General features: G+C 42.5%; 2 protein-coding genes across 3 annotated transcripts; both read right to left on the reverse strand.

Moving 5' to 3' along the window:
- Window positions 1-991: 991 nt before the first annotated feature.
- nfil3-5 (nuclear factor, interleukin 3 regulated, member 5) lies at window positions 992-10,302 on the reverse strand. Of its 2 annotated transcripts, none has more exons than XM_084564738.1 (2): window positions 10,000-10,302; window positions 992-4,998 (listed from the first exon to the last, which is right to left on the reverse strand). In XM_084564738.1, the coding sequence occupies exon 2, from the start codon at window positions 4,459-4,461 to the stop codon at window positions 2,635-2,637; it is 1,827 nt and encodes a 608-aa protein (XP_084420864.1). In that variant the 5' UTR covers window positions 4,462-4,998; window positions 10,000-10,302; the 3' UTR covers window positions 992-2,634. The 2 variants fall into 2 exon arrangements, with proteins under 2 accessions (XP_084420864.1, XP_084420863.1); XM_084564737.1 differs by having other exon boundaries at window positions 992-5,002.
- A 3,665-nt stretch (window positions 10,303-13,967) lies between these two features.
- On the reverse strand, window positions 13,968-15,701 carry LOC311495236 (uncharacterized protein). The gene has a single exon (XM_084554626.1). It carries the CDS (start codon window positions 15,618-15,620, stop codon window positions 14,397-14,399), a length of 1,224 nt encoding a protein of 407 aa, XP_084410752.1. The 5' UTR covers window positions 15,621-15,701; the 3' UTR covers window positions 13,968-14,396.
- Between the last annotated feature and the right edge of the window lie 5,024 nt (window positions 15,702-20,725).

Below are 20,725 nucleotides of genomic sequence, written 5' to 3' on the forward strand. Positions count from 1 at the left end.
GTATTTGGCCTTTAACTGGTAGCCAAATAGGCTGTATGGGCAAGGCAACATTGTTAGATGCTGTATACACCGATCAGGCATAACATTATGATCACTTTCCTAATATTTTGTAGGTCTACCTTGTGCTGTGGATCTGTGGATCATCCCACAGATACTTGATCAGTCTGGGATCTAGTGAATTTGGAGGCCAGGTCAACACCTTGTGCTGTTCATGGTTTTTTTTTTTTTGTTGTTGTTGTTCCTAAACTGTTTTTGTCTGTGTGCCTGATATCAGGCTGCATCCTGCTGGGGATGGCTGCTGCCATCAAAGAGTGTCATTGTTATGGGGTGGGGGTGCCTGGTCTGGTCTAGGTGGGTGGTACATGTCAAAGTAACATCCACATGAATGCCAGGTCCAAAAGTTTACCAGAAAGAACATTGAATTGTCACAAGATGGTCAATGTTATTTACTTCATCTGTCAGTGGTTTTTATGTCTCTCCTTTTATCTTAGTTTGACTCAAAAGGGGAATGTTTGAATTGGACCCTATTAAATGACCCCCTGTGGTCAAGATTTATTTGTAACATTTGTCCATCCTTTGGTATAGATGAATGTGTGGACCAAAATCTTAATAAACCATAAACTAAAACAAAGGATAATATTCACAGTGAGTGTAGCATCAAATAGTAGTTCCTTTGTTAGTACAAAATGTTTTTAAATGTTCTTGTAATACATTTCTAAATATCATTCAGACAAGAAAATTAGTTTCATTTATATGATATTTAATGAAGTTCTCTCGTGTGTCACAGTGAGTGTGTTGTTCATTTATTTCATTTAAGTGAAGTTTTTCTGTCTGTGTTGGGTCATGCTGAGCTGCGCTGACAGACTTGAATGTTGTAGTCTGAGTAATGTGTGCTGCTGGTCTTCTGCTGGTATGGACGTGAGCGCGGGCTTGTGCCGCTTTCATGAGGCATTTCTTAAGAACGACTCAAAGAATTAAAAAGACAAGTGTATAAATTCAACAACCTTTTTATTTTTTCCCCCATTTCAAATCTTTCACAATCAAAAATGAGTGTTTTCTGTAACCATTTGCATATCCACGTGAAGTATAGCAATACATAATCACTTCTGGACAAGCCTTACTCTTTTTTTTCTTCTTTCATATTCGGAAAGTCTTCCGGCAAACGACAAAGGTTATACAGTAACACAGAGTACAAATGGTAACTGGGGCAATGGGTAGCATGGGTAAATACACAGCACGATCAGGAAGAGCATTGAGCAAAATGACACAAGTGAATGACTGAAAAATACACATAATAATAATAATTATAATAATAGCCAAAAAAGAATGACCGAATACAATAGAAAATATTAATAAAATAATAATAAAATATGACAGCAGTATACAAGAGATAGAGAGACAACTTTACATTTATACATATTGGCCAACGGCAGGCACCAGGAAGTGAAACAGTTAAACTTGTACATACTGTATGATCTACTGAAGCTACTGTAGCTAAAACAACTCAGTGCGGAGGTGAGTGGGATCGTTAAGACATTAGCCAACGTGGGGACAATAAACAACACAATAAAGAGGCACCTTATGAAAAGAGAGCAGCTTTGCTGGTTGCGACTGGAGAGTCATTTCATTTATTAGGTAGGCAATTTTTGCCTTGAAATGAAGATGCACTGTTTTTGCCGAATGGCTGGCAAACAAGGCTCGCCTTGTGCTTGTCAGGTTTTGCCAACAGCAATGTGTGACTGCATAGCCTTGGCTGATATGCGGATAACTGGCCTCGACTGTTTTGACAACTTTGAATGTCAAAGAGCAGAGATCATCTGAACGAAGACCACGATCTGAACCATAAGTCTGAAAAAAATGTACCTTACTTTTATTTATTTGATTTTTTTTGTGTGTGTTGTGGCTCATACTTTCAGTAAAAGAAAATCTTTGAGGCATTCTTTTAGACAAAGGGACTGTACAAGGTGTCTCAAAACAACAAACGGATCACTTTTTAAGTCTACAACGCCCGCATCCCACTGCTGTATTTTTTATTTTTTTTTTATTGTTTTTGCCACATTTTTCTTCTTAAAAAATATATTCCATATTTGCAAATTTATATGTCACAGTAATATACAATCTAAGTGCTTCAGAGGTGAAGGGGCCTTGTGTGCAGATGGATAAGAGGGTGGAGAGGGTGGAAGAAGAGGGGCGAGAGGGAGGAAGAATGCAACTCTTTGCCAAAAAGGGACACAGTAAATGAAGGATGTGTGTCTTTGGTTAAAGGAATATTCCCATAATGCCACAATAAACACTGGCCAGCCACTAAGGCAGTTTACAATAATGAATAATTGAATGATGTTTGAATTTTCCACAAGAGAAATATCCCAAACTGCAGCAATGAAGAGTTTCATTCTGTCGCATCCCTCATTACTCTATCATTTTAATTGGGGGGATCAGTGGGAGGTAGGAGAGAGTAAAGTCAGGGGAACAAGTGACACAGTGAAACTTGATGGTGATATCACATCCTTGCTACACCTCACGCTCAACTCCTGCTTTTTTTTTTCCTGTTTTGCAAGGTGCCAGTGTGAGTCACAGTCATCTTTCTGCTGCAGACGACAGGTGAGAGGAAAGTCTCAAGCTGCTTTTTTGTCCTTAGTCTCGCCTCTTATTGCGCCCACCCTTCCCACTGCTGAATCCCTTTTTCCCTCCCTCTTTCTTAGCCTCTGCCTTCTCATCCACCTGATGCTTGACTTCTCCCATGTACCCTGTCTCATTGTCCACCTCTTTGCTGTCCCCGTTGGTCTGGCCACTGTGGTTGCTGGGTAGAGCTAAGTAAGGGTGCTGGGGCAGGGTGGGTGAAGGGGACATAGAACTGCTGACAAGTCCCTCCATCTGCATTCCAGAAGCCCCGTTAGATAGAGCTCTGTATTTGAGGCGAAGCTTGTGGGGCAAGGCAGTGGCTTTGACCTCGGCTTGGCACTCGCCGTGCAAGCCTGCAGCTCCCTCTGTTTTCTGATGGTAGCTGCTGATGTCTGAGGAGGATGAGGAGGGGGACTCATCATCTGTGGAGCCCTCCTTATCAGAGCTACGAGGGTCTCCATCACTTGAGGAAGTGTCTTTAGCGGAGGAGTTTTCCTGAAAGAAACCATCAGCTCGTGGCCCTCCCTCATAGGTGAGCACCGGGGGCTCTTCGTCCAGTGTGTTGAGGTAGCCATTGTGCTGTATGTAGGAGGACTTGCCCTCCTCATTGTTGTGGATAAGATCAGGGGCAAAGGGGTCCTGGTGGCTTTCAGTGTGCTGAAGACTGTTCTCCCGACCCTGGTAGCTGCAACGATGGAGGCTGTCATGCTGCTGTTGGATGTTGTGATTATACCTTTCTTGCAACTCCTCTGTCGACTCAGCATGGCCACTGGAGTACTCATACTGTGGCGAGTCCAAAGTCTTTGTCCTCTCTAGCTTCTCAGCAACCTCTGTGATGGTAACTGAGCAGTCTGAGAACTTGGAGGCCAAGGAGTGCTGGCCATGCTGAGACGGTCTGCTCTGCTGGTCCTCTGTCCTCTGGCTCTCCATGGGGTAACAGCCACTACTGGAGCGGTACAAGATGACACTCCTCTGTGCAGAGGTGGCCTGAGGAGCAGGACTAGAGGCCTCCATGTGGGCCTGCTGCTGTTGTTGGTGATGCTGGTAGTCCATGGCACCTTCAGACAATTGGGTGCTTTGCTGGTGAGGAGAAACCAGAGCACCATGGTTGCCATGGTAAGCTCCATTTGTCATTCCATTGGACATCCTGTTGCTTTCCAGTCCAGCCATTTCCATGCTTGAGGGCTCCTTCTTTATGTTGTAGCCCATGGGTTCAGGGCTGTCTCTGGAAGAGCCATCAGACATGTCAGACACAGACCCCCGTGGAGAGTACCTTTGGAGCGAGGAGTGGCGCTCGCCACGGCTTGACTGCTCAGTTTCAGATGAGTCTGAATTCAGCATCACCTGGGACGCACTGGAGTAGCCACTGCTTGAGAGGTAGGCATGACTGTTTGGGGTGCCATTGCTGCAATTGTTGGCTTCAGCAGCGCTGTTGGAGATCTGCTGGCTTTTCTCCATGTAGGAGGCTGTGCTGATGAGGCCAAAGCGCAACTTGAGCTGAAGCAGCTCTGTCTTCAGACGAACGTTCTCCTCATTCAGTGCCATGACCCGGTTCTCTAACACCATGTCATTGAGGCGACGCTTTTCCCTCGAGCGCTTGGCTGCTTCATTATTCTTCCTCCGTTTTTCCCAGTAGGATGCATCTTTCTTCTCATCAGAAATGAACTCCCGCTTGCGACGGGAAGTCAAATTCTGCTTGGAGCCTTTAGCCTGACGGCTGGACCGTGCTCCTCCTTCAGAAACAGGTGATGGGAGGCTCCCACTGTAGGGGGAAAAAGAGTCAACCTCCATTGCATTTGTGTTGCTGGCGGATGGGAGGTGTAGACTAAGACTTTCCATTTTTTCCCAGCTGAGTGCCAGAGTGTGACTCTAGCAGAGGGCAGAAGGGGGAGGGAAAAGATAAAAACTATATGAGCCTTCTTCTTTGTTTCTAAGGTGTTTGACCTATGTCGCAGGATCAGCAAAAACTTCTGGATGAGGTATTTGTGCTCCTCGAAGAGATAGCCTCATTTATTTCTGTTTTCGGGATTAAAATGTTCAAGTGTCAAAATTAGCCAGGAAGATTAAAAAGAGGTGGAACTCCACAAAAACCTCAGACATTGAAGTAGTGTTCTGAAGAAGGAACTTTAAAAAAAGGAACAAGTGTGTGTTTTGAGGAAAGGGTCTTCAGATTCCCTTGGCAAATAGTTCAAAGCCGTCTCTGTGATTCAGCTGGGGGTGACGAGTTTATCGGCGTCTCCCTCAATCCTCAGCAATGCTAGGATGCCTGTCAGGCCGCTGCCCTGCTTTTCTCGTTGCCTTGTACGGGATGTAGGTCAGTCCGTCTGCTTCGGGGCTTCGTGGGATTCCGACTTCAGTGCCGCTGTTTGTTAACCGCTAACTAGGTTATTGAGACAGGGAGAGAGAGAGGAAGGGGGACAGAGGAAGAAAGACAGATTAGCTATAAGATCACTGCAGTTCACTGTGGTATACATTCACACATGAGTCATTTCAAATTACATTTATAAAATGTAGTAAAAGCTTAAGAATGGGTCCCTTTAGAGGACTCCCTAATAGCTTAGATCAATACAAAGTTTACTGAAATTTAGCCAACATCAAAAATCTATAACATCCTTAACATTTGCACAGTCTTTCTGGTCTGTGTTTCCGTGACTTCAGAGAGAACGGAAGTTTGGATGCAGAGCCACACAAGTAAAGAGGGATGTGTCTGGGGCTAAACATGTTTATGCTCTGCTGCTACTGCTGCAGAGCTCTTGTGTAAGACGGAGCTCTGTCACATAACCAGGCTGACCTGGTGCCAGCTCTGCAGAGACAGACAGATCAGAGGGAGGGAGGAAGGAGTGGACGAGAACATTTCTGATGTACCGCCACACTGATATAAGCCTCCATTAACTCTGCATGATGAAACAAATAACATGCAGTTATTATTTCTTCTTCCAAATGTTATTTATCTAATTTGCCGAGTTGTGGCGGTCGGCATATCAAAGCAGCAGAGCCTCAGTTTTTCTTACACAACAACACACGCTGCTGAACTTCCTTGAGGGGGTGTCAACATCATAGCTCGACAGGAAGCCTTACCCTCCCAACATGTGTTGCATCATAGAGTTAAAAACAATGCCAAATGCAGCGGATGTTGACTGCAGTCTGCTGTTATGTAATAACTAGATCTGCTCGTTTTAGGTGCTTTGCTCCTCTCGCTGCACAGCATTACACCGCTGGTATGCATTAATTAAAGACGCACTGAACCCTGGAGTCTTTCACAAACACTGACCACATCTTTTACATGACACACAAAGAGCTGTTGGAATAATCTAGGTCACTGTGCCTGTGGGTAACAATGACTCTGGTGTTGCTTTTCATTATTCGCAACACTGGAAGTAAAGCGAGCACCTTTTCATCACGAAGAATGCTTTGATTGGCCTCGCCTTTCTCGGGATCTTCTCGTGCTTTTCAGGGCATGCAATTTAACACATTGGAAACTAGATTCCAGCGAATGACAATTACAGCTTAACAGAGTCGCCTGAAGGACGAGTATTCAAATAACGTGTTGCTACAAGTGTCAGGTTATGGATTTATGCCTCCTCACCCAGATGTTAAGCTATTCGAGCATGAAGGTTGTAGCAAAGTTGCAAGACCGCTTTTAATGCAGCATACCACACACTCAGCCCGATCCGTGGACTGTACTCAAAATAAACGAGACCTCCGTTTTTGATTAAAACTTTTCTGAGGAATCATCAAGAAGCTCTTAGTTCCTATTTATGCTCCTGTGTGTTCTGTCTGCATTGTGGAGCTGTCGACAAAAGACCAGACCCAGCGCAACTAGAGCTGAACAAAGACTCTCCACAGACCGTTCCTGTTATTTAAACAGCGATGGCACGAGGGAGAAAACACGCTCCCTTCTTATATTGAGTTGAACAAAAGTTTTCTGGTTGGACAAAAAGCATTTGGCCTCCACTGCAGTGTATAGTTGCAACATCGCAAACCAAGTGCTTTGCGTCACTGGGTCATTGCCACATAACTTCTCCAGACTATATTTCTCTGCTTTTCCCAGAGTGCCTGACCCTGTTACATAATCTCACTTTTAAAAAAAAACACAGTGTGACCTTCAAACGGCTTAAAAACAGCTCTAAATGATTAACTGTCTGTTTAATCACGCCTGTTAAGTGGTAACTCAGGGGCAAAGTCCAGAAATGCTGCATGCTGTTCTTCAATTAGATTTGTTTTGTACAATCTCTTGTTCGCTACTCAGAGAACTTGTGTAAAGCTATGCTGAACAGAAAGGGGTTTGAACACAACCAGCAACAGATGTGATGTGGAAAAATGTTGGGTCAGCCCCTCCTTCCTCGCTCCTAATTTTCATAAAGACTTGCAGGGAGGGCCGTGAAACAAAGACGGGCGGGAAGGAAGCACACATACGTCTGCGCTGTCCCACTGACCTAGAAACGACGCTAAGCAGTAAACACTCCTCCTGCCTTTGACGGTGCGCCATAAAATAGGTCAGTGGGACTGCAAGGGAGGGAGGGCAGGGGAGAGAAAGAGAGTATTAGAGTGCACTCTAAAAATAGAGCGACAGAAAGGGGTGAGGGAGGGAGGAAGCACAGACTGGATGGGGTGACAGGAGGAATTCAGTTGGTGGACATGGCAGGAATTTTACAGAATCTGCAGCAGAAGGGAATAAAAGAGACGCACTTGAATACGTCATCGGGCTAAAAATCCGATTATGAAAGCCCCAGTGATTTTCATGCAACATTAATTCCTGTTCGCTCCAGAAACCCGTCGATGGCTCATGCAGCACATAACAATACAAATCCGAAGCGCATGAAAAACGATAGTGAGAGATACAGCATTGACGTCAGAGCACACACCCATCTCTGCAGCCAAATTCACATAACAGGCTCTCTCTCAGGACTGCATGGGGAGGGGCTGCTGTTGTTGCTCGTAGTGTACGTGCTCTGAATTTCTCTTGTTGCGGAGCACAGCTTGTGTAACACATGCATGTGACAGCAGAAGCTACAGGTTACTGGCTGTGAATGACCTACAGTCTCCCATTTCACCGTCCTCTCCGAGCAAAGACTAATGGTGGAAAATGTAGAGACACCGGGCATGGCACATTGTGCAACTGTCTATCTGTGCAGAGGCTAATCTCCCATTTAAAAGAATGATTCACTGCAGCCACGGAAAAACTCAAGTCTGAAGTAGCTCACAGCCACTTGCCGTTCGGGGAGGAATGCTTTCACCTTTGACCCCCTATGAGGCAAGTGTGAGTAAAACTCACGGCATCCTCTTCCCCTCCTCCAACTTTCAAATGATCCAACACCACACATGTGGAGGGGCCCAAGCTAGGAGCCTCCATTTTGCCCCATGGCTTTGTGTCAAACAAAACTGGGAGACAGGAATCCAGACATTCCTGATCAGCTACTGAGGAATTTATGACATTAGACACTAAATATATACGTAACTAAAAACAACTTAATTTTTTTTAAGAGAGAAGAAACTATTTCTATTTTCTATAAAATCTTATGATTAATATACATTTACAAATTCACAAAACATGAATCTATATCTTTTTCAGTTTAATCTGATTTCCAGAAGCAAATCAAAGGTTTTAGCTACTTACAGTGATCAGATGAATGCTGTGTAGATTTGAGGTAATCACCAAGGATTTAACAAAACTATCGATAAAAGGTAACAAAAGAAGGAAAACTAATAGAAATAGCACAGTACAGTTAAGTCTTTGGGAATCTGTGGTCTCGAGTTCCTCTAAGCAGCAGACAGAGTGGTCAAAGTAGTCCAGCGCTCGCCCTCTATACCTCATGTGCCTCCTCACCCAGATACAGGTCTGACCTATATTCAGAGTGCTGGCTGGGACGGAGCAATGCAGACGGCTCTGAAAACAGACCAGCTGGCAGCGGGCGGACTCACCAGAACTGTGCCTGCATTTGCCAGACAGGGGTTTCCGTGCATTGCATCACATCCTGGATGTTCACTTGTTATTCTAATTTTACAACAAAGTCACACCAAGACCTCAAGCTTTGCACCAGACACAAACAAAACAAAACCGCGTATATCTGGTCTAGCCTTCTGGTTCAGGCTTTCTGGGAGAGGAGGAGAGAGACTATGCGAGATAAAAATACCTCCCAGACACCGAGCTGATGTGTTACATCACTCGCTTTGAAAATCCCATTTCAGATTTGCTAAATATCTGCCGTTAAAAAGAAGAGTTCTGCGTTTGTGTATGCACATGAATGATGGGAAGAAAGCTCAGGGTGTGAACGGGAATCAATTACAGGCCTCTCTGTCCCAGGAGGGAGCTGCTGTTTATGGCTTCTCCCTGCTGTGTGCCGGTTATGTCATACCCTCCAACTCCCTCCAAGCAAAGCTCTGCGCTTTACTCAACGCACCTTATGAGTAAAGAAGGATCGCCCGGTGACTCACTTTGAATGGAAAGCAGACATTTTGTGGCCGGTTTTCTCCACCGAAGCTCGTCATTTATCATTTGATAGTCACCTAAAACAAGATGAGCACGTCTGGAGAGCGCAAACTTAAATAAATGCTGTTGTTTTATACTGTTATATTGTATATTATTTATTTTTTTCCCAAAAATTAATGTATGCACTCTACCCTTTTGCACAGAATCTCTATTATAATTTTCTACAACATCCATCCTGACACGAATTTCAACCATTTCTGTTTTAGATTTTTCACAAATTAAATAAATAAATATCCTAACAGAGGCGCTGCTTTAATTCCTATCAGTGTGTGCATTATCTAAATAGCCAAAGATATGAATTGATATCAGCTGAACTAGTGACCTACATTAAAACATCATGCACATAAGAACAGCAGCATGCCACGTGCAGGAGATAATACAATACACTGTGTGTCTGCATGAACCAGACAACACAGCCCGAGAACAGCAGCTGCCCCCGATCCCTGGAAAACACTCAACCATGAGGGAAATTACCTCGCCTTGACATTGAGCGCTTCGTCTGTGCTCGTATGCCCGGCCACGTTTTTTTTTTTCTCTCCCCCCAATCGGACTACATGTTTTATATTCTTGAGAAAATGTGACAAAACGAAACACAAACCGGCAACAAAGTGGCGCGTTTGCTTTCCCGTGAGCCGTTTATTTCCACGAGACAAAAAGAGCCGCAAACGTCTCAAAGTCACGGACGGACGCGTGATCCGCCGGCGAGTCGCCATGTGAACAATAAACCGGCCATGAGCATCATGTCCTCGCCTCAACACACACCTATAAATACATCTACGTGTACTATTTGACCAACGAGAGAAAAGAAAATGAACACATGCGAACAAAGACAAACGCGCAAAAAAACAAAAAAAAAAAAAAAAAAAGCAGCTTCAGTCAAAACATACCTTTCTATGTCCTGGAGGAGAGAAGAAAAGGATTCAGGCTTCCCCGACACAAAAGCTGTCTCGCTCCCGTTTCCTCCTTCTTCCTTGTCCCTTTAGAAGAAACCTCAGCCAAAAAAAATCAGCAACTTTCTAGTGTTTTCCTGTCCGTGCTCTGTGCGGTGCAGTCAGTGGGTCGGCGTGCTGGATGCTGTGTTAGTCTTTTGGCTCGGGCTGGTTGTGTGTTGCGCGCTGCCGGACACTTTGCTCCAGTTTCTCTCCGGCTCCCTTTCCAGAAATATGTGTTAGTAGGTCAGCGGTTGCATAACAGCTCTTAGGCTGCCTAGTCACGTTTTTGTCCTCTGTCTCTCCGCGCAAGAGTCTCTCTCTCTCTCTCTCTCTCTCTCTCAGAGGTTGTTATGAACCCATTTCTTTCTTTTTTCTGTGCTCCTCTCCACCCAACTCATTTACAGGAGGGGTTACGTTTGAAAGCAGGGCATGAATGCGTTAACACACACTGTGTTATGACACCAAGACCTGTTACGCACTCTCCATTTAGTCCGTTTATTCTCTCCTGGTGATACCTAGAAGTTAATAAAACATATGAATGATTGAATGAATGAACGAATGAAGGTACTGGCCCGTGAATGCCAGTTTAGAAATTCTCGTGGACTGGATTATTTTTGCTTTAAGGATATTTGCATGATTGGATACGAATTAAAAAATATATAAGGCTTAGTATCAGATGAGATTTTAATTTGTATCCATATATATATATATTGAATGTGCATATATGTATATATATATATGCACTAGTAAAATCAGATGTATTCTAATGAAACAGTCCTAAAGTAAATCTTATCTTTTATAAGGTTATTGTGTACAGAATTAGTTTGGAATAACTGAAAGAGCTGTTGATTCAACTGTGTTTTCATTTTGGAGGCCGTGGTTTTTAGTACTACTGAACTATATGGTGTTGTACCGACAGCTCTGTTAAATTAATGTAACAGTTAAATTACCACCTTTCTGGTGCTGTTTCAACATTAACTGGATATTATAACAGTCATAAATGTATTTGCTTTCAATCCTGTAACTAATATTTTGGTAAGTGGGTGTATTTCATAGATAGCATGAGGTTAAACCATGAATCAGACACAGTGATCTGTAACTCTGTAGACTAAACATTACAGCTTCATTAGACTAAAATCGTATCACTTGCACACTCAACTAAACAGTCAGTGAAAACGACTGGGCTATAGCATAATTGGACCAACTGCTTACTATCACGTGAGTTTTGGGGGATTAGCGCTTCTGTTCTGAAAAAGTTTTGACTGTAGGCCACATATCTTTATTTATGTGTGGATATTGATTTGATGCCTTAGTTATCAGCTGAATACATCTGAGGGGCACTTCATTGCAGTAACCTCAGTATTGTCCCAATTCACCTGAGACATAAGTAGACAGATGTATTACACAAAATATGATTTGACAAACAGGAGACAGTCTGAGTGTTTTTCCATCATGTCAAGAACTGATGTGTGAGTTCATCAACACCACTTTAGATAGATATGATAAGATTAGTAAAACGATGTACCAATACTAATCCCCACATGTCACATACAGCTGAAATAAGAGACAGTAAGAAAGTGTTTATCATACCTCCCTTTTGCTGTAATTAGATACGATACATTACGTTACGATACAACATAACATGATATGATATGCAATGACAGGAAAGTATTGCTGCTAAATGTAAATTTCTTGTTTTTATTCACACACACACATATATATATTATACTGGATTATTTATTAATAATTATCATCTTTGTAATCTTTCTACATGTTTAGTTAGGTAGTTAGATTGCTGTCTTTGTATTACATGAGACTGCATACAATTTCATAGTACTTTATAATAACAACAAAGAATCTGATTCTGATTCTGAAACGTACATTAGGATACGGTACAATGTATGATATGATGCAATACAATGCGTACAATACCATACTTATGATATGACATGACACAGTGCAATAACATTATATATCTTTATTAGGAAACTGTAATATAATAGATGTAATGTAATGTAAAAAAAAAAAATGCCCTGCTTCCTTCATTGTGTATTTGGTGGATTCATTCATACACCTGTTCATGTGCAGTGTCTTTGTTATCTGCATGCAGCCAAGTGTCTCACACTACATGTGGGGAAAATGAGTATTAAATATCTGTTATTATTTATTATTTATGAATATTATTGTTTATTATTTATTTTTCTCTGCCAAAATGAACATTTCTGTATTTCTGCTTATGGAACCGTTTCTGTTATCCCACAAAGGCCGTTGTTCTCGTCACCACCATGTTTCATGTGCGGTTACGTCAGCCCTGCTTCACATTAAACACACATCCATTTCCAATCCACTTTCACGCTCCCAACCCTTCCCCCTGCTTTGTCTGAATCCACACACGTGCGCCAGTTCACCAAACACACACACAGACAGACACACACACACACCACCACCACCACCATTACCATGTTGGGGGAAACAGCGGCCTTGAACTTGTCTGGCTCCTCCCCCACCACCACCACCACCACCAGTCCTCTGTTAGAGCCACCAACCCCCAACATACTCCGCCATTTCTCCAGCTGCCTCTGCATGCAGGCATTCCCTTGGCAACTGTGGTGTGGTGGTGCCTGCCTAGCAACCAGAAGGCTTTCACTCCCTCTTATATGGCTCATGGTATGGGGGGGTTGCATACTGGGCTGACACTGTTCACAGACAAAAGATCTCATGTGCATGTTATTGTGGCGGTGAGAGACAAACAGGGCCTGAAGAGTGCATTTCTGCAGATCCACAGCCTTTTTAATTGCATATAGTGTTAAAATATATCAAGATCTTGTAGACGCCATTTCCAAGCTCCTCCCTCATGGTCAAAAAAAAAAAGAAAGAAAACGATTATATGAATGCACAAAATTGCACCTGGCCTTGTTCTCTGTGTACAGGCCCTGCAGTAAGCACAATGGATGGGATGACCTCTATAGTAACACTCCTGTGAGTGAATGAACAAATGAAGGAATGAGCCAGTGTTGATGAAGACGCTTAGCGCCACCTGGTGTTGTTTAAAAATTACTGAAAACTGAAAAAGTAAAGACTGACTGTAGCAGAGAAAAATGACATTGAATCTGGTAAAATGTAACACCTTAGTGTATGTATCACTGCCTTCTGGCTCACCACTGCTTTCAAAGAAACACATTTATGACGTACGAGCAGGTTTGTGTGATCTGTTTCCAGCTGTTAACATATTCTGAACCTGCATCCTTCACATCCATACTGGCCAATCAGTCTGCATCGCAGCTGCTTCAAGGCTAAAAATAGCTTCTCTGGCACTGACGTAACAGATGACTCACTTCTCTCCTTGCATTCACCCCTCTCTCCCTGGCACTGTCCTGCACCCCACTAATGTCCCCTTTAACTCTGTAACCTCAGCTCTGTGTGAGTACACTCACAATAAGGCTCTGGGTTACGGTTTTAAAGCATCAGTTGGGCTCATTCATGAAATTCATTCGGTTATATCAGATTTGTCTGAATAAGACACTTGACATCTTCTTGCGCAGTGCACCTTCACCACCACCACTCCAGCACCACGCCTCCCACAGCTCTCTCTGCCCTGCCTCACTGAGTCTGTGATGTAAGCTCTGACATAAGAATCTTAAATGATCTATTGCTACCAGTGTCAGGCTTCATTTAGCTGATGGATTTGATTACAAGTTGCAAAAAAATTCAAATCCCATTATCAGGGGTACAGTATGTCCATTGTACTTTGCTATTACAGTGACAAACCTTTAAGATAGTTTACACATTCTTTTGTTGTTATGATTTTGGATTTAAATTATGAATTGTACCAGTCTTTAATATATATTTAATAATATGATTATGATTATACTTCTATGTGCATTGCTATTGTGAGAATACAGACAAAATAAACGACACAGAGACCACTGTACGCCCCAAAAAGTCATTTATATTCACATTTATCACACATTTAACATAAGTTAATGTTACACACAAAAACCACTGTATGCGAGGACAGCCATGGTAATGTTCACATTTGTACTGAACATTGTCAGACGGAAGTGCATCTTTCTTTCTAACATCCCTGTGCAGTGTTTCTGAAGTCAAGTATTGAGAAATGTTCAGTTTGATCCGAGGGCACGTGATGAATTAAATGTGTATTTGCTGTTGTTTTGTTGTCCATTACAGGAATAAACATGACACTAAACTGTCAATAACAAAGGTGCTGTGAATAGTGTTCATTGCTTCAGAGGTAGCTGTTCACACCTTTGCCGTGCTGCGCTGTGGAAATGAACCGTGAGATTGATGGTTTGGAGAGATGTGTTTAGTTTTGACCGTCCTCTTCTCGGTTTTTAAGCAATCTTAGAGAGCAGCTGTTGAGAGAAGAGCCGCTTGAGCTGGGCCACCTCTTGGGACAAACAGCTGATCTGCGACCGCAGACTGATGTCATCTGTCCAATACTTGTTGTCCCTCGAGTTCTGTGGAAAAGAGTTATAATATGCGGAGGGTGAAACCTGATACTGCTCCTCCCTGGAATAAGGAGACTGACCGTCCGCCCGACCGTCCCATCCTGCTTGCTGGTGGTTGCTCATATGGATGTTTGGTCCCACCGTGGCTACAGGTGGGCCATTGTGTCTGCTGTCAGGTGATGGCAGCAGCTCACCTCCATCACTGCTCCCCCCAGGACCTTTGAAGCGGAGCTTGTGTGGAAGGCTTTTCAAACCCTCGTGTGAGTCTAGTCTGTTTGCGTACTGACTCTCGCTGACCTCTGCTGGACCGATGTGCGAGCCAGAGACTCGCCGCTCCTCCAGCAGCTCCCTCGGAGAAGGCCTGCTGCACTCACCTACTGTGTCATCACAAAACACAGGGCTGCCCACGTTTGAACTACACGAGGTGTAGACAACAGACTCTTCTGGTGCATTATGACTCAAAGGTGGCTCGGCTGACCTTGGCCCATAGATGGGACCCTGTGGTGGAGGTTGAGAGTGGATCTGGTGGGCGCTAGACTGTGTGTTAAGGTATGAGGGGCCGTCAGTGTGAGCCTGGTAGTAATGTGGTGTATTGGGGGTTTGGTGGGTACGGAGAGGGCTAGAGAGTGGTAGGATGGACATATCAGATGAATCTTTCACAAGACCAAAGCGAAACTTGATGGCCAAGAGCTCAGCCCTCAGGCGGGCGTTCTCCTCCAGCAGACCCATGACGCGCCTCTCCAGCACCATGTCATTTGCTCTTCGCTTCTCCCTGGAGCGCTTGGCCGCCTCGTTGTTCTTTCTCCTCTTATCCCAATAGCCTTCATCTTTTTTCTCACTGGGGATGAACTCCCGTTTACGGCGCACGTTGTTGCCATTGTCCTCTTCGCAGCTGCTTCCAACCATTGCTTCAGTATTGGAAAGGCTGTCTTTGTGCTTGAGGGAAAAAGTGCGACCCAGGAGGGTTCTGGCCAGCTGGCTTGTGGAGGACAGGATGGACACAGCCTCATCAGTGAAGGACCCAGTTCCTCCGAGAGCCCTGGACTCCACACCCAGAAGAGAGGGCACCGACAGATCTTGGCTGATGGCTCCAGCGGTGTGACTCATGCTCAAAGACTGAGGAACTCACTGAAGCTTGGCGGCCCAGGGTGGAACACGCAGTAACGGCACCACCTAGTGGTGAAAAGAGACAAACGCCTGTCGTGACGTGAGGATTTGTTTACAAGGTTGCAAAACATTAAATCGACATTATACTCTTGAAAGTTAACTGTTGTAATAATTTATGAGCCGGGAAATACTTTTGCATGAAATATTTAAAATGAAAGAGATAATAAATAAAAGAAAGGTGCAAGATTCCCACATTAGTTTTTATCCTCTGAAAAGTATCAACAAACCTTAATAAATCATAGATCTTACATTAGTAATTGATCAAATGCATTTTAAATTATTTATAAGGCATTAAAGTACATCCCGCATCAAACTCACATCCCTTTTCATCACACGTGGAGAGATGCACTTTATTTAAAACGAAGCATTTACGAGTAAAGACTGATATGACAATAAAAGCTACAAACGACATCCTACTTACAAATGAATCAGCCGCGGAAACCTTGATCGAATGAAAGCTTCTCAGTCGCAGAGGGAACACCTGAAGCTTCGCAGGTCATCTGGATGTTTCTGCTCCTCAAACCTCCGCATCTCCCGGTCGTTTCCTCCCCCGCTCACTGGTTCAACCGGGGTCTGAATCTCACCCCGGGTAACCTCCTCCTCCACCTCCTCCTTCTCCTAACGGGAAGCCAGCTGAGACAAAGCAGACAAAATAAACGGCAACAAACCCGCGCTGCTTTTCAAATCAAAACTATATATGATGACAGCCACTAGAACAAAAAATACGATAATTTAAAATAATAAATAAATGATGACTTACAGTAAACATACTGGCCGGTATCCACTGTTATAACATACGAGTTAAAGTCATAAAGTCGAACTACTTAAAACTAAAAATTTATTCTTATATTAGCATATTTTGGTCTAACGCTCTCTTTGTCTATGACTATTATAAGGTTGTTGACTATTTTGAGGCAAAAATAACTGAATAATGTGAACCAATTTAAAATAAATAAATACTATGACAACAGAGTTTAGCATCTTAGTTTAGTTTTGCTGCAGAGTTTATCTTGTGTGGCCAGTAGCAGGACAAATGTATCACGTTGAACCTTTATTATAAGAAATATTTGATTAGACTTGACATTTAAATTTATACTGTCCTTTAAAGACTTTTATTCTGAGCAGAAAAGATGTACTGTACATGTCAAGACATTCATAAAGTGTCCATTGACAGCTTTGTAACCTCCGTTAAAGAAAGGAAGACCCACGGTGGTCACTGAAATAACCTGAAATAGACATAAATAATAATAAATAATAATAAAAAAAATGACTGAAAATTAACTAATGAAAATCAGACATTGATTTTAAATTGCGGTTCAACAGAATCAAACTGTGATAATGAAACTGGCCTGGACAAAAATGGTGGTACCCCTAACTTAATATTTTGTTGCACAACATTTTGAGGCAATCACTGCAGTCAAGCAATTTCTGTAACGCTCAATGAGACTTCTCGACCTGTTGACAGGTCTTTGTGAGCAAACTGCTCCAGTTGTCTCAGGTTTGAAGGGTACCTTCTCCAGACTGCATGTTTCAGCTCCTTCCACAGATGTTCAATAGGATTTAGATCAGGGCTCATGGAAGGCCATTTTAGAATAGTCCGATGTTTTGTTCTCAGCTATTCTTGGGTGTTTTTAGTTGTTTGTTTTAGGTCATTATCCTGCTGGTGGACCCTTGACCTACGACTGAGACCAAGCTTTCTGACACTGGACAGCACATTTAGCTCCAGAATGCCTTGATAGTCTTCAGATTGCACTCTACCCTGCACAGATTCAATCCTGTGTCAGATGCAGCAAAGCAGCCCCAGAACATAACAGAGCCTCCTCCATGTTTCACAGTAGGTACAGTGTTCTTTTCTTTGGATGCTTCATTTTTGCGTCATTATGGGACATTATCCCAGAAGCTTTGTAGCTTGTCAATATGCATTTAGGCAAATTCCAACCCAACAATGGAGTCCTCCGCATGGTGTGATCTGACACTGACGTACCTTGACCTTGGAGTTCACCTCTAATCTCTTTGGAAGTTGTTCTGGGCTCTTTGGTTAATATTCATATTATACTTCTCTTCAACTTGTCATCAATTTTTCTCTGCAGCCATGTTCAGGGAGGTTGGCCAGAGTCCTGCGGACCTTCAGCTTCTGAATAGTATCTGCAACTATAGTCACAGAAACATCAGGCTGCTTGGACATGGTTTTATAGCCTTTGCTTTTACCACACTTGTCTATAATTTCTAATCTCCCGCACCAATCTCCACACTATGATACCAAACAGCACAGTGACTACTACCCTTTAAATAGCCAGACTGACTGACAACAGGTTTGAAGACATCTGTGATGCTAATTACAGGACAGATCTTGGTTTAACATGTGCCTGTGGTCAAATCCTTTCTAGGCGTTTGTCCAAGCCAGTTTCATTTTTTTTTAATTATTCTGCTGAACCACAATTCAAAAGCAATGTCTGATTTTCATGAGTTCATTTTCAGTGAATTTTTATTTATTATTACTTTTGTCAGTTATTTCAGTGACCACCGTGGGTTTTTCTTTCTTTAACGGAAGGGTACCAACAATTTTGTCCACGTGCGTACTTTCACCTCACTGTAGTGACTTAGCAGTTTACAAAAGCTTATGTGAACAGTGCTCATGGGGGCTTGAGTTGTCCTCATTTGCTCTTTGTAGGTGAGCACCAGTATGGGCAGTTCGAGGAACACAGTTACACAGTAATGAAACACATTTATCCAAAAAAAAGTGTATATGTTTATTTATATTTTTATTTCCATTAAAAGATCAGCAGACACATGAGTTGGATAACTTAACTCTCTTTGAACATTTTCTCTCTTTTCAGATTGTTGGCCTCACTTTATAAGAAGTATGTAAGCTAACCCAAGAGGCAGACAGACCAACTCTGCTATTACTAGACACCGCTGAGAAAAACAGATAAAAAGTTGATTTTCAGATGTAAAGATCCCTCAGATGAAACTGTACATTCAGTTTTCCCCCACTGACTGAACACAGTCCGTAACCATGCTTTAAAATAATTCATATATTAATGTATTCTAAGGAATATATAGTGTTCTCAAGATCAAGAATTTCTTTTTTCTTTAAGGGCAATTAAATTTATATCAGAATCAGACATATGAGTTGCATAATGTAACTCTCCTTGTATATAATCTATAGATTACACAACCATTCATTACAAATGCAAACTGTAAACACAGAGAATGAGCCTCTGAAATGCCAATGAACGCTACTGTGAGTATCAAAGAAGCTGTTACGTAATACAGAGAGCACGCGAGGACGCCGCACTGCTGGAAGTTCAGCTGGGGTGAGGTTACGCAAAAAAAGGAACATTGTTCCATGACTAATCTGCTAGACAGTAATACTTCCTCCCTGCACATGGAATCGCTTCAGTCTGAACCTCTCAGTCTTCACATCGCTCTCACTAGTTTCCTGTAAACAAACAGCTCTTCTGATTTATTTTATGACGTCCCCTCTGGACCATTTCACAGCAAAGATGTCACTTATGAACCTGTTTCTGTGACCTTGACCAACCAGTTGGAACATGCTGTTGCATGGCGGCACATGTTATGAAGAGGCTGAGGTAATACAAAAAGATAACAGTTCAGGTGATAGAGCTGCCGGCAAATTAGGCCAAAAGAAGTATTTAGATTTCACTTGACGTGCTCCATGAGCACAAGAATTACACTTCCAAAATACATCATCATAATCCTCATTAAATGTAGGACACAATCCTAAAAAACACTGTTTTAATAACAATTAAATACAAATCTATGGTGTTTTCTGACTGCTTTGCAGTTTTAGTCATTTTATTACTGAGGCATCAGTTCGTCACAGTTAACCATCAAACTAACAGAAAATATCTTGTCTGCTATCACAGCTATGTTTTGCATTCATAACTTTCACAATGTTTGTTTAGCAGGTGTGCATGCTAACATTTTCAGATTAGACCCAAGGCAGCCACAATTATGGAGATTCTATTTATTTGGCTACAGACCAAAAATGTGACCTGATGGTGGCGCTATATGGAAAATAAGGTGTCACCATTGTTACTATAACTCCAAGGGGGCATGAATATGTGCACCAACGTTCATGGCAGTGCACCCAACCGTTGTTGAAACATTTCCATCTGGACCAAAGTGGTGGACCGACAATCTCCACTATCACTAGGGCTCCGCTGAAGAATAGAAAGAGGACTGGAGGATTATATCAGGTGTTTCCTGTTCCAGATATGTCTAAACTGAAGTGTAATTTTGTTCATACAAGTACAGCATTTTGTCTTATTCTGCATATTTCTAGGATAATTTTCCAGAATCTACCAGTCGATTTCCAGATGTAAAAACTTCCTCTTTACGTTCTGTATTCACCCACACACTGAACACAAGAACCATGCTTCAAAATTTCTACTGAATATCAGAATCAGAAATACTACTTACTACTTAATACTTTATTAATCCCAGGGGGAAATTGGGTCGATATACAGCGTACTCAAGATAAACCACATTTTTCATTAAGGGAAATGGGAATTAAATCATAATCCTCAGTATGTGTGTATACAGGCATCTTTGAAGATCAACTCTGAGCCTCCACGAGTCTTATGCTCCTTCATGTTGTGCTGAAGGCTGATGCTGTAACACTCATTAGCAACAATAGACATGCCTCAGTGAAAATGTAAAATGTGTCCACTCGGCATCATGCATTATACAACGAATATGTGAAAAATATGAAAACAGCAACATGTTTTTGTGTCTTCATTTAAACCTTGTGGAAAGTAACTGACTTTCACTGCAGGGGACACTCTGATGGAAAAATCAATTAAATAAATTGCTTTGTGTATCACATCCTGTGACCATCTGCATGTAGACACACAGATGCAGTAAACAAGATAAATACCCCAACTTTGCCACCAACTGACTCTGCATGAAGATAGAGCCATTTGATGCTATTATGTTATTACTGGGGAAACAGGTACTTTGCATTACAGGCACAGAGCAGCAACCTGAATGTAGTAGTTTTTAGCTCATCATCTACTGTA

This window comes from Chelon labrosus, assembly GCF_963514085.1.
Source record: "Chelon labrosus genome assembly, chromosome: 2".
Classification (NCBI taxonomy): Eukaryota; Metazoa; Chordata; class Actinopteri; order Mugiliformes; family Mugilidae; genus Chelon; species Chelon labrosus.

Coding starts and splice junctions, on each gene's coding strand:
- nfil3-5 (XM_084564738.1), bottom strand. CDS start 4,461: ATGGAAAGTCTTAGTCTACACCTCCCATCCGCCAGCAACACAAATGCA.
- LOC311495236 (XM_084554626.1), bottom strand. CDS start 15,620: ATGAGTCACACCGCTGGAGCCATCAGCCAAGATCTGTCGGTGCCCTCT.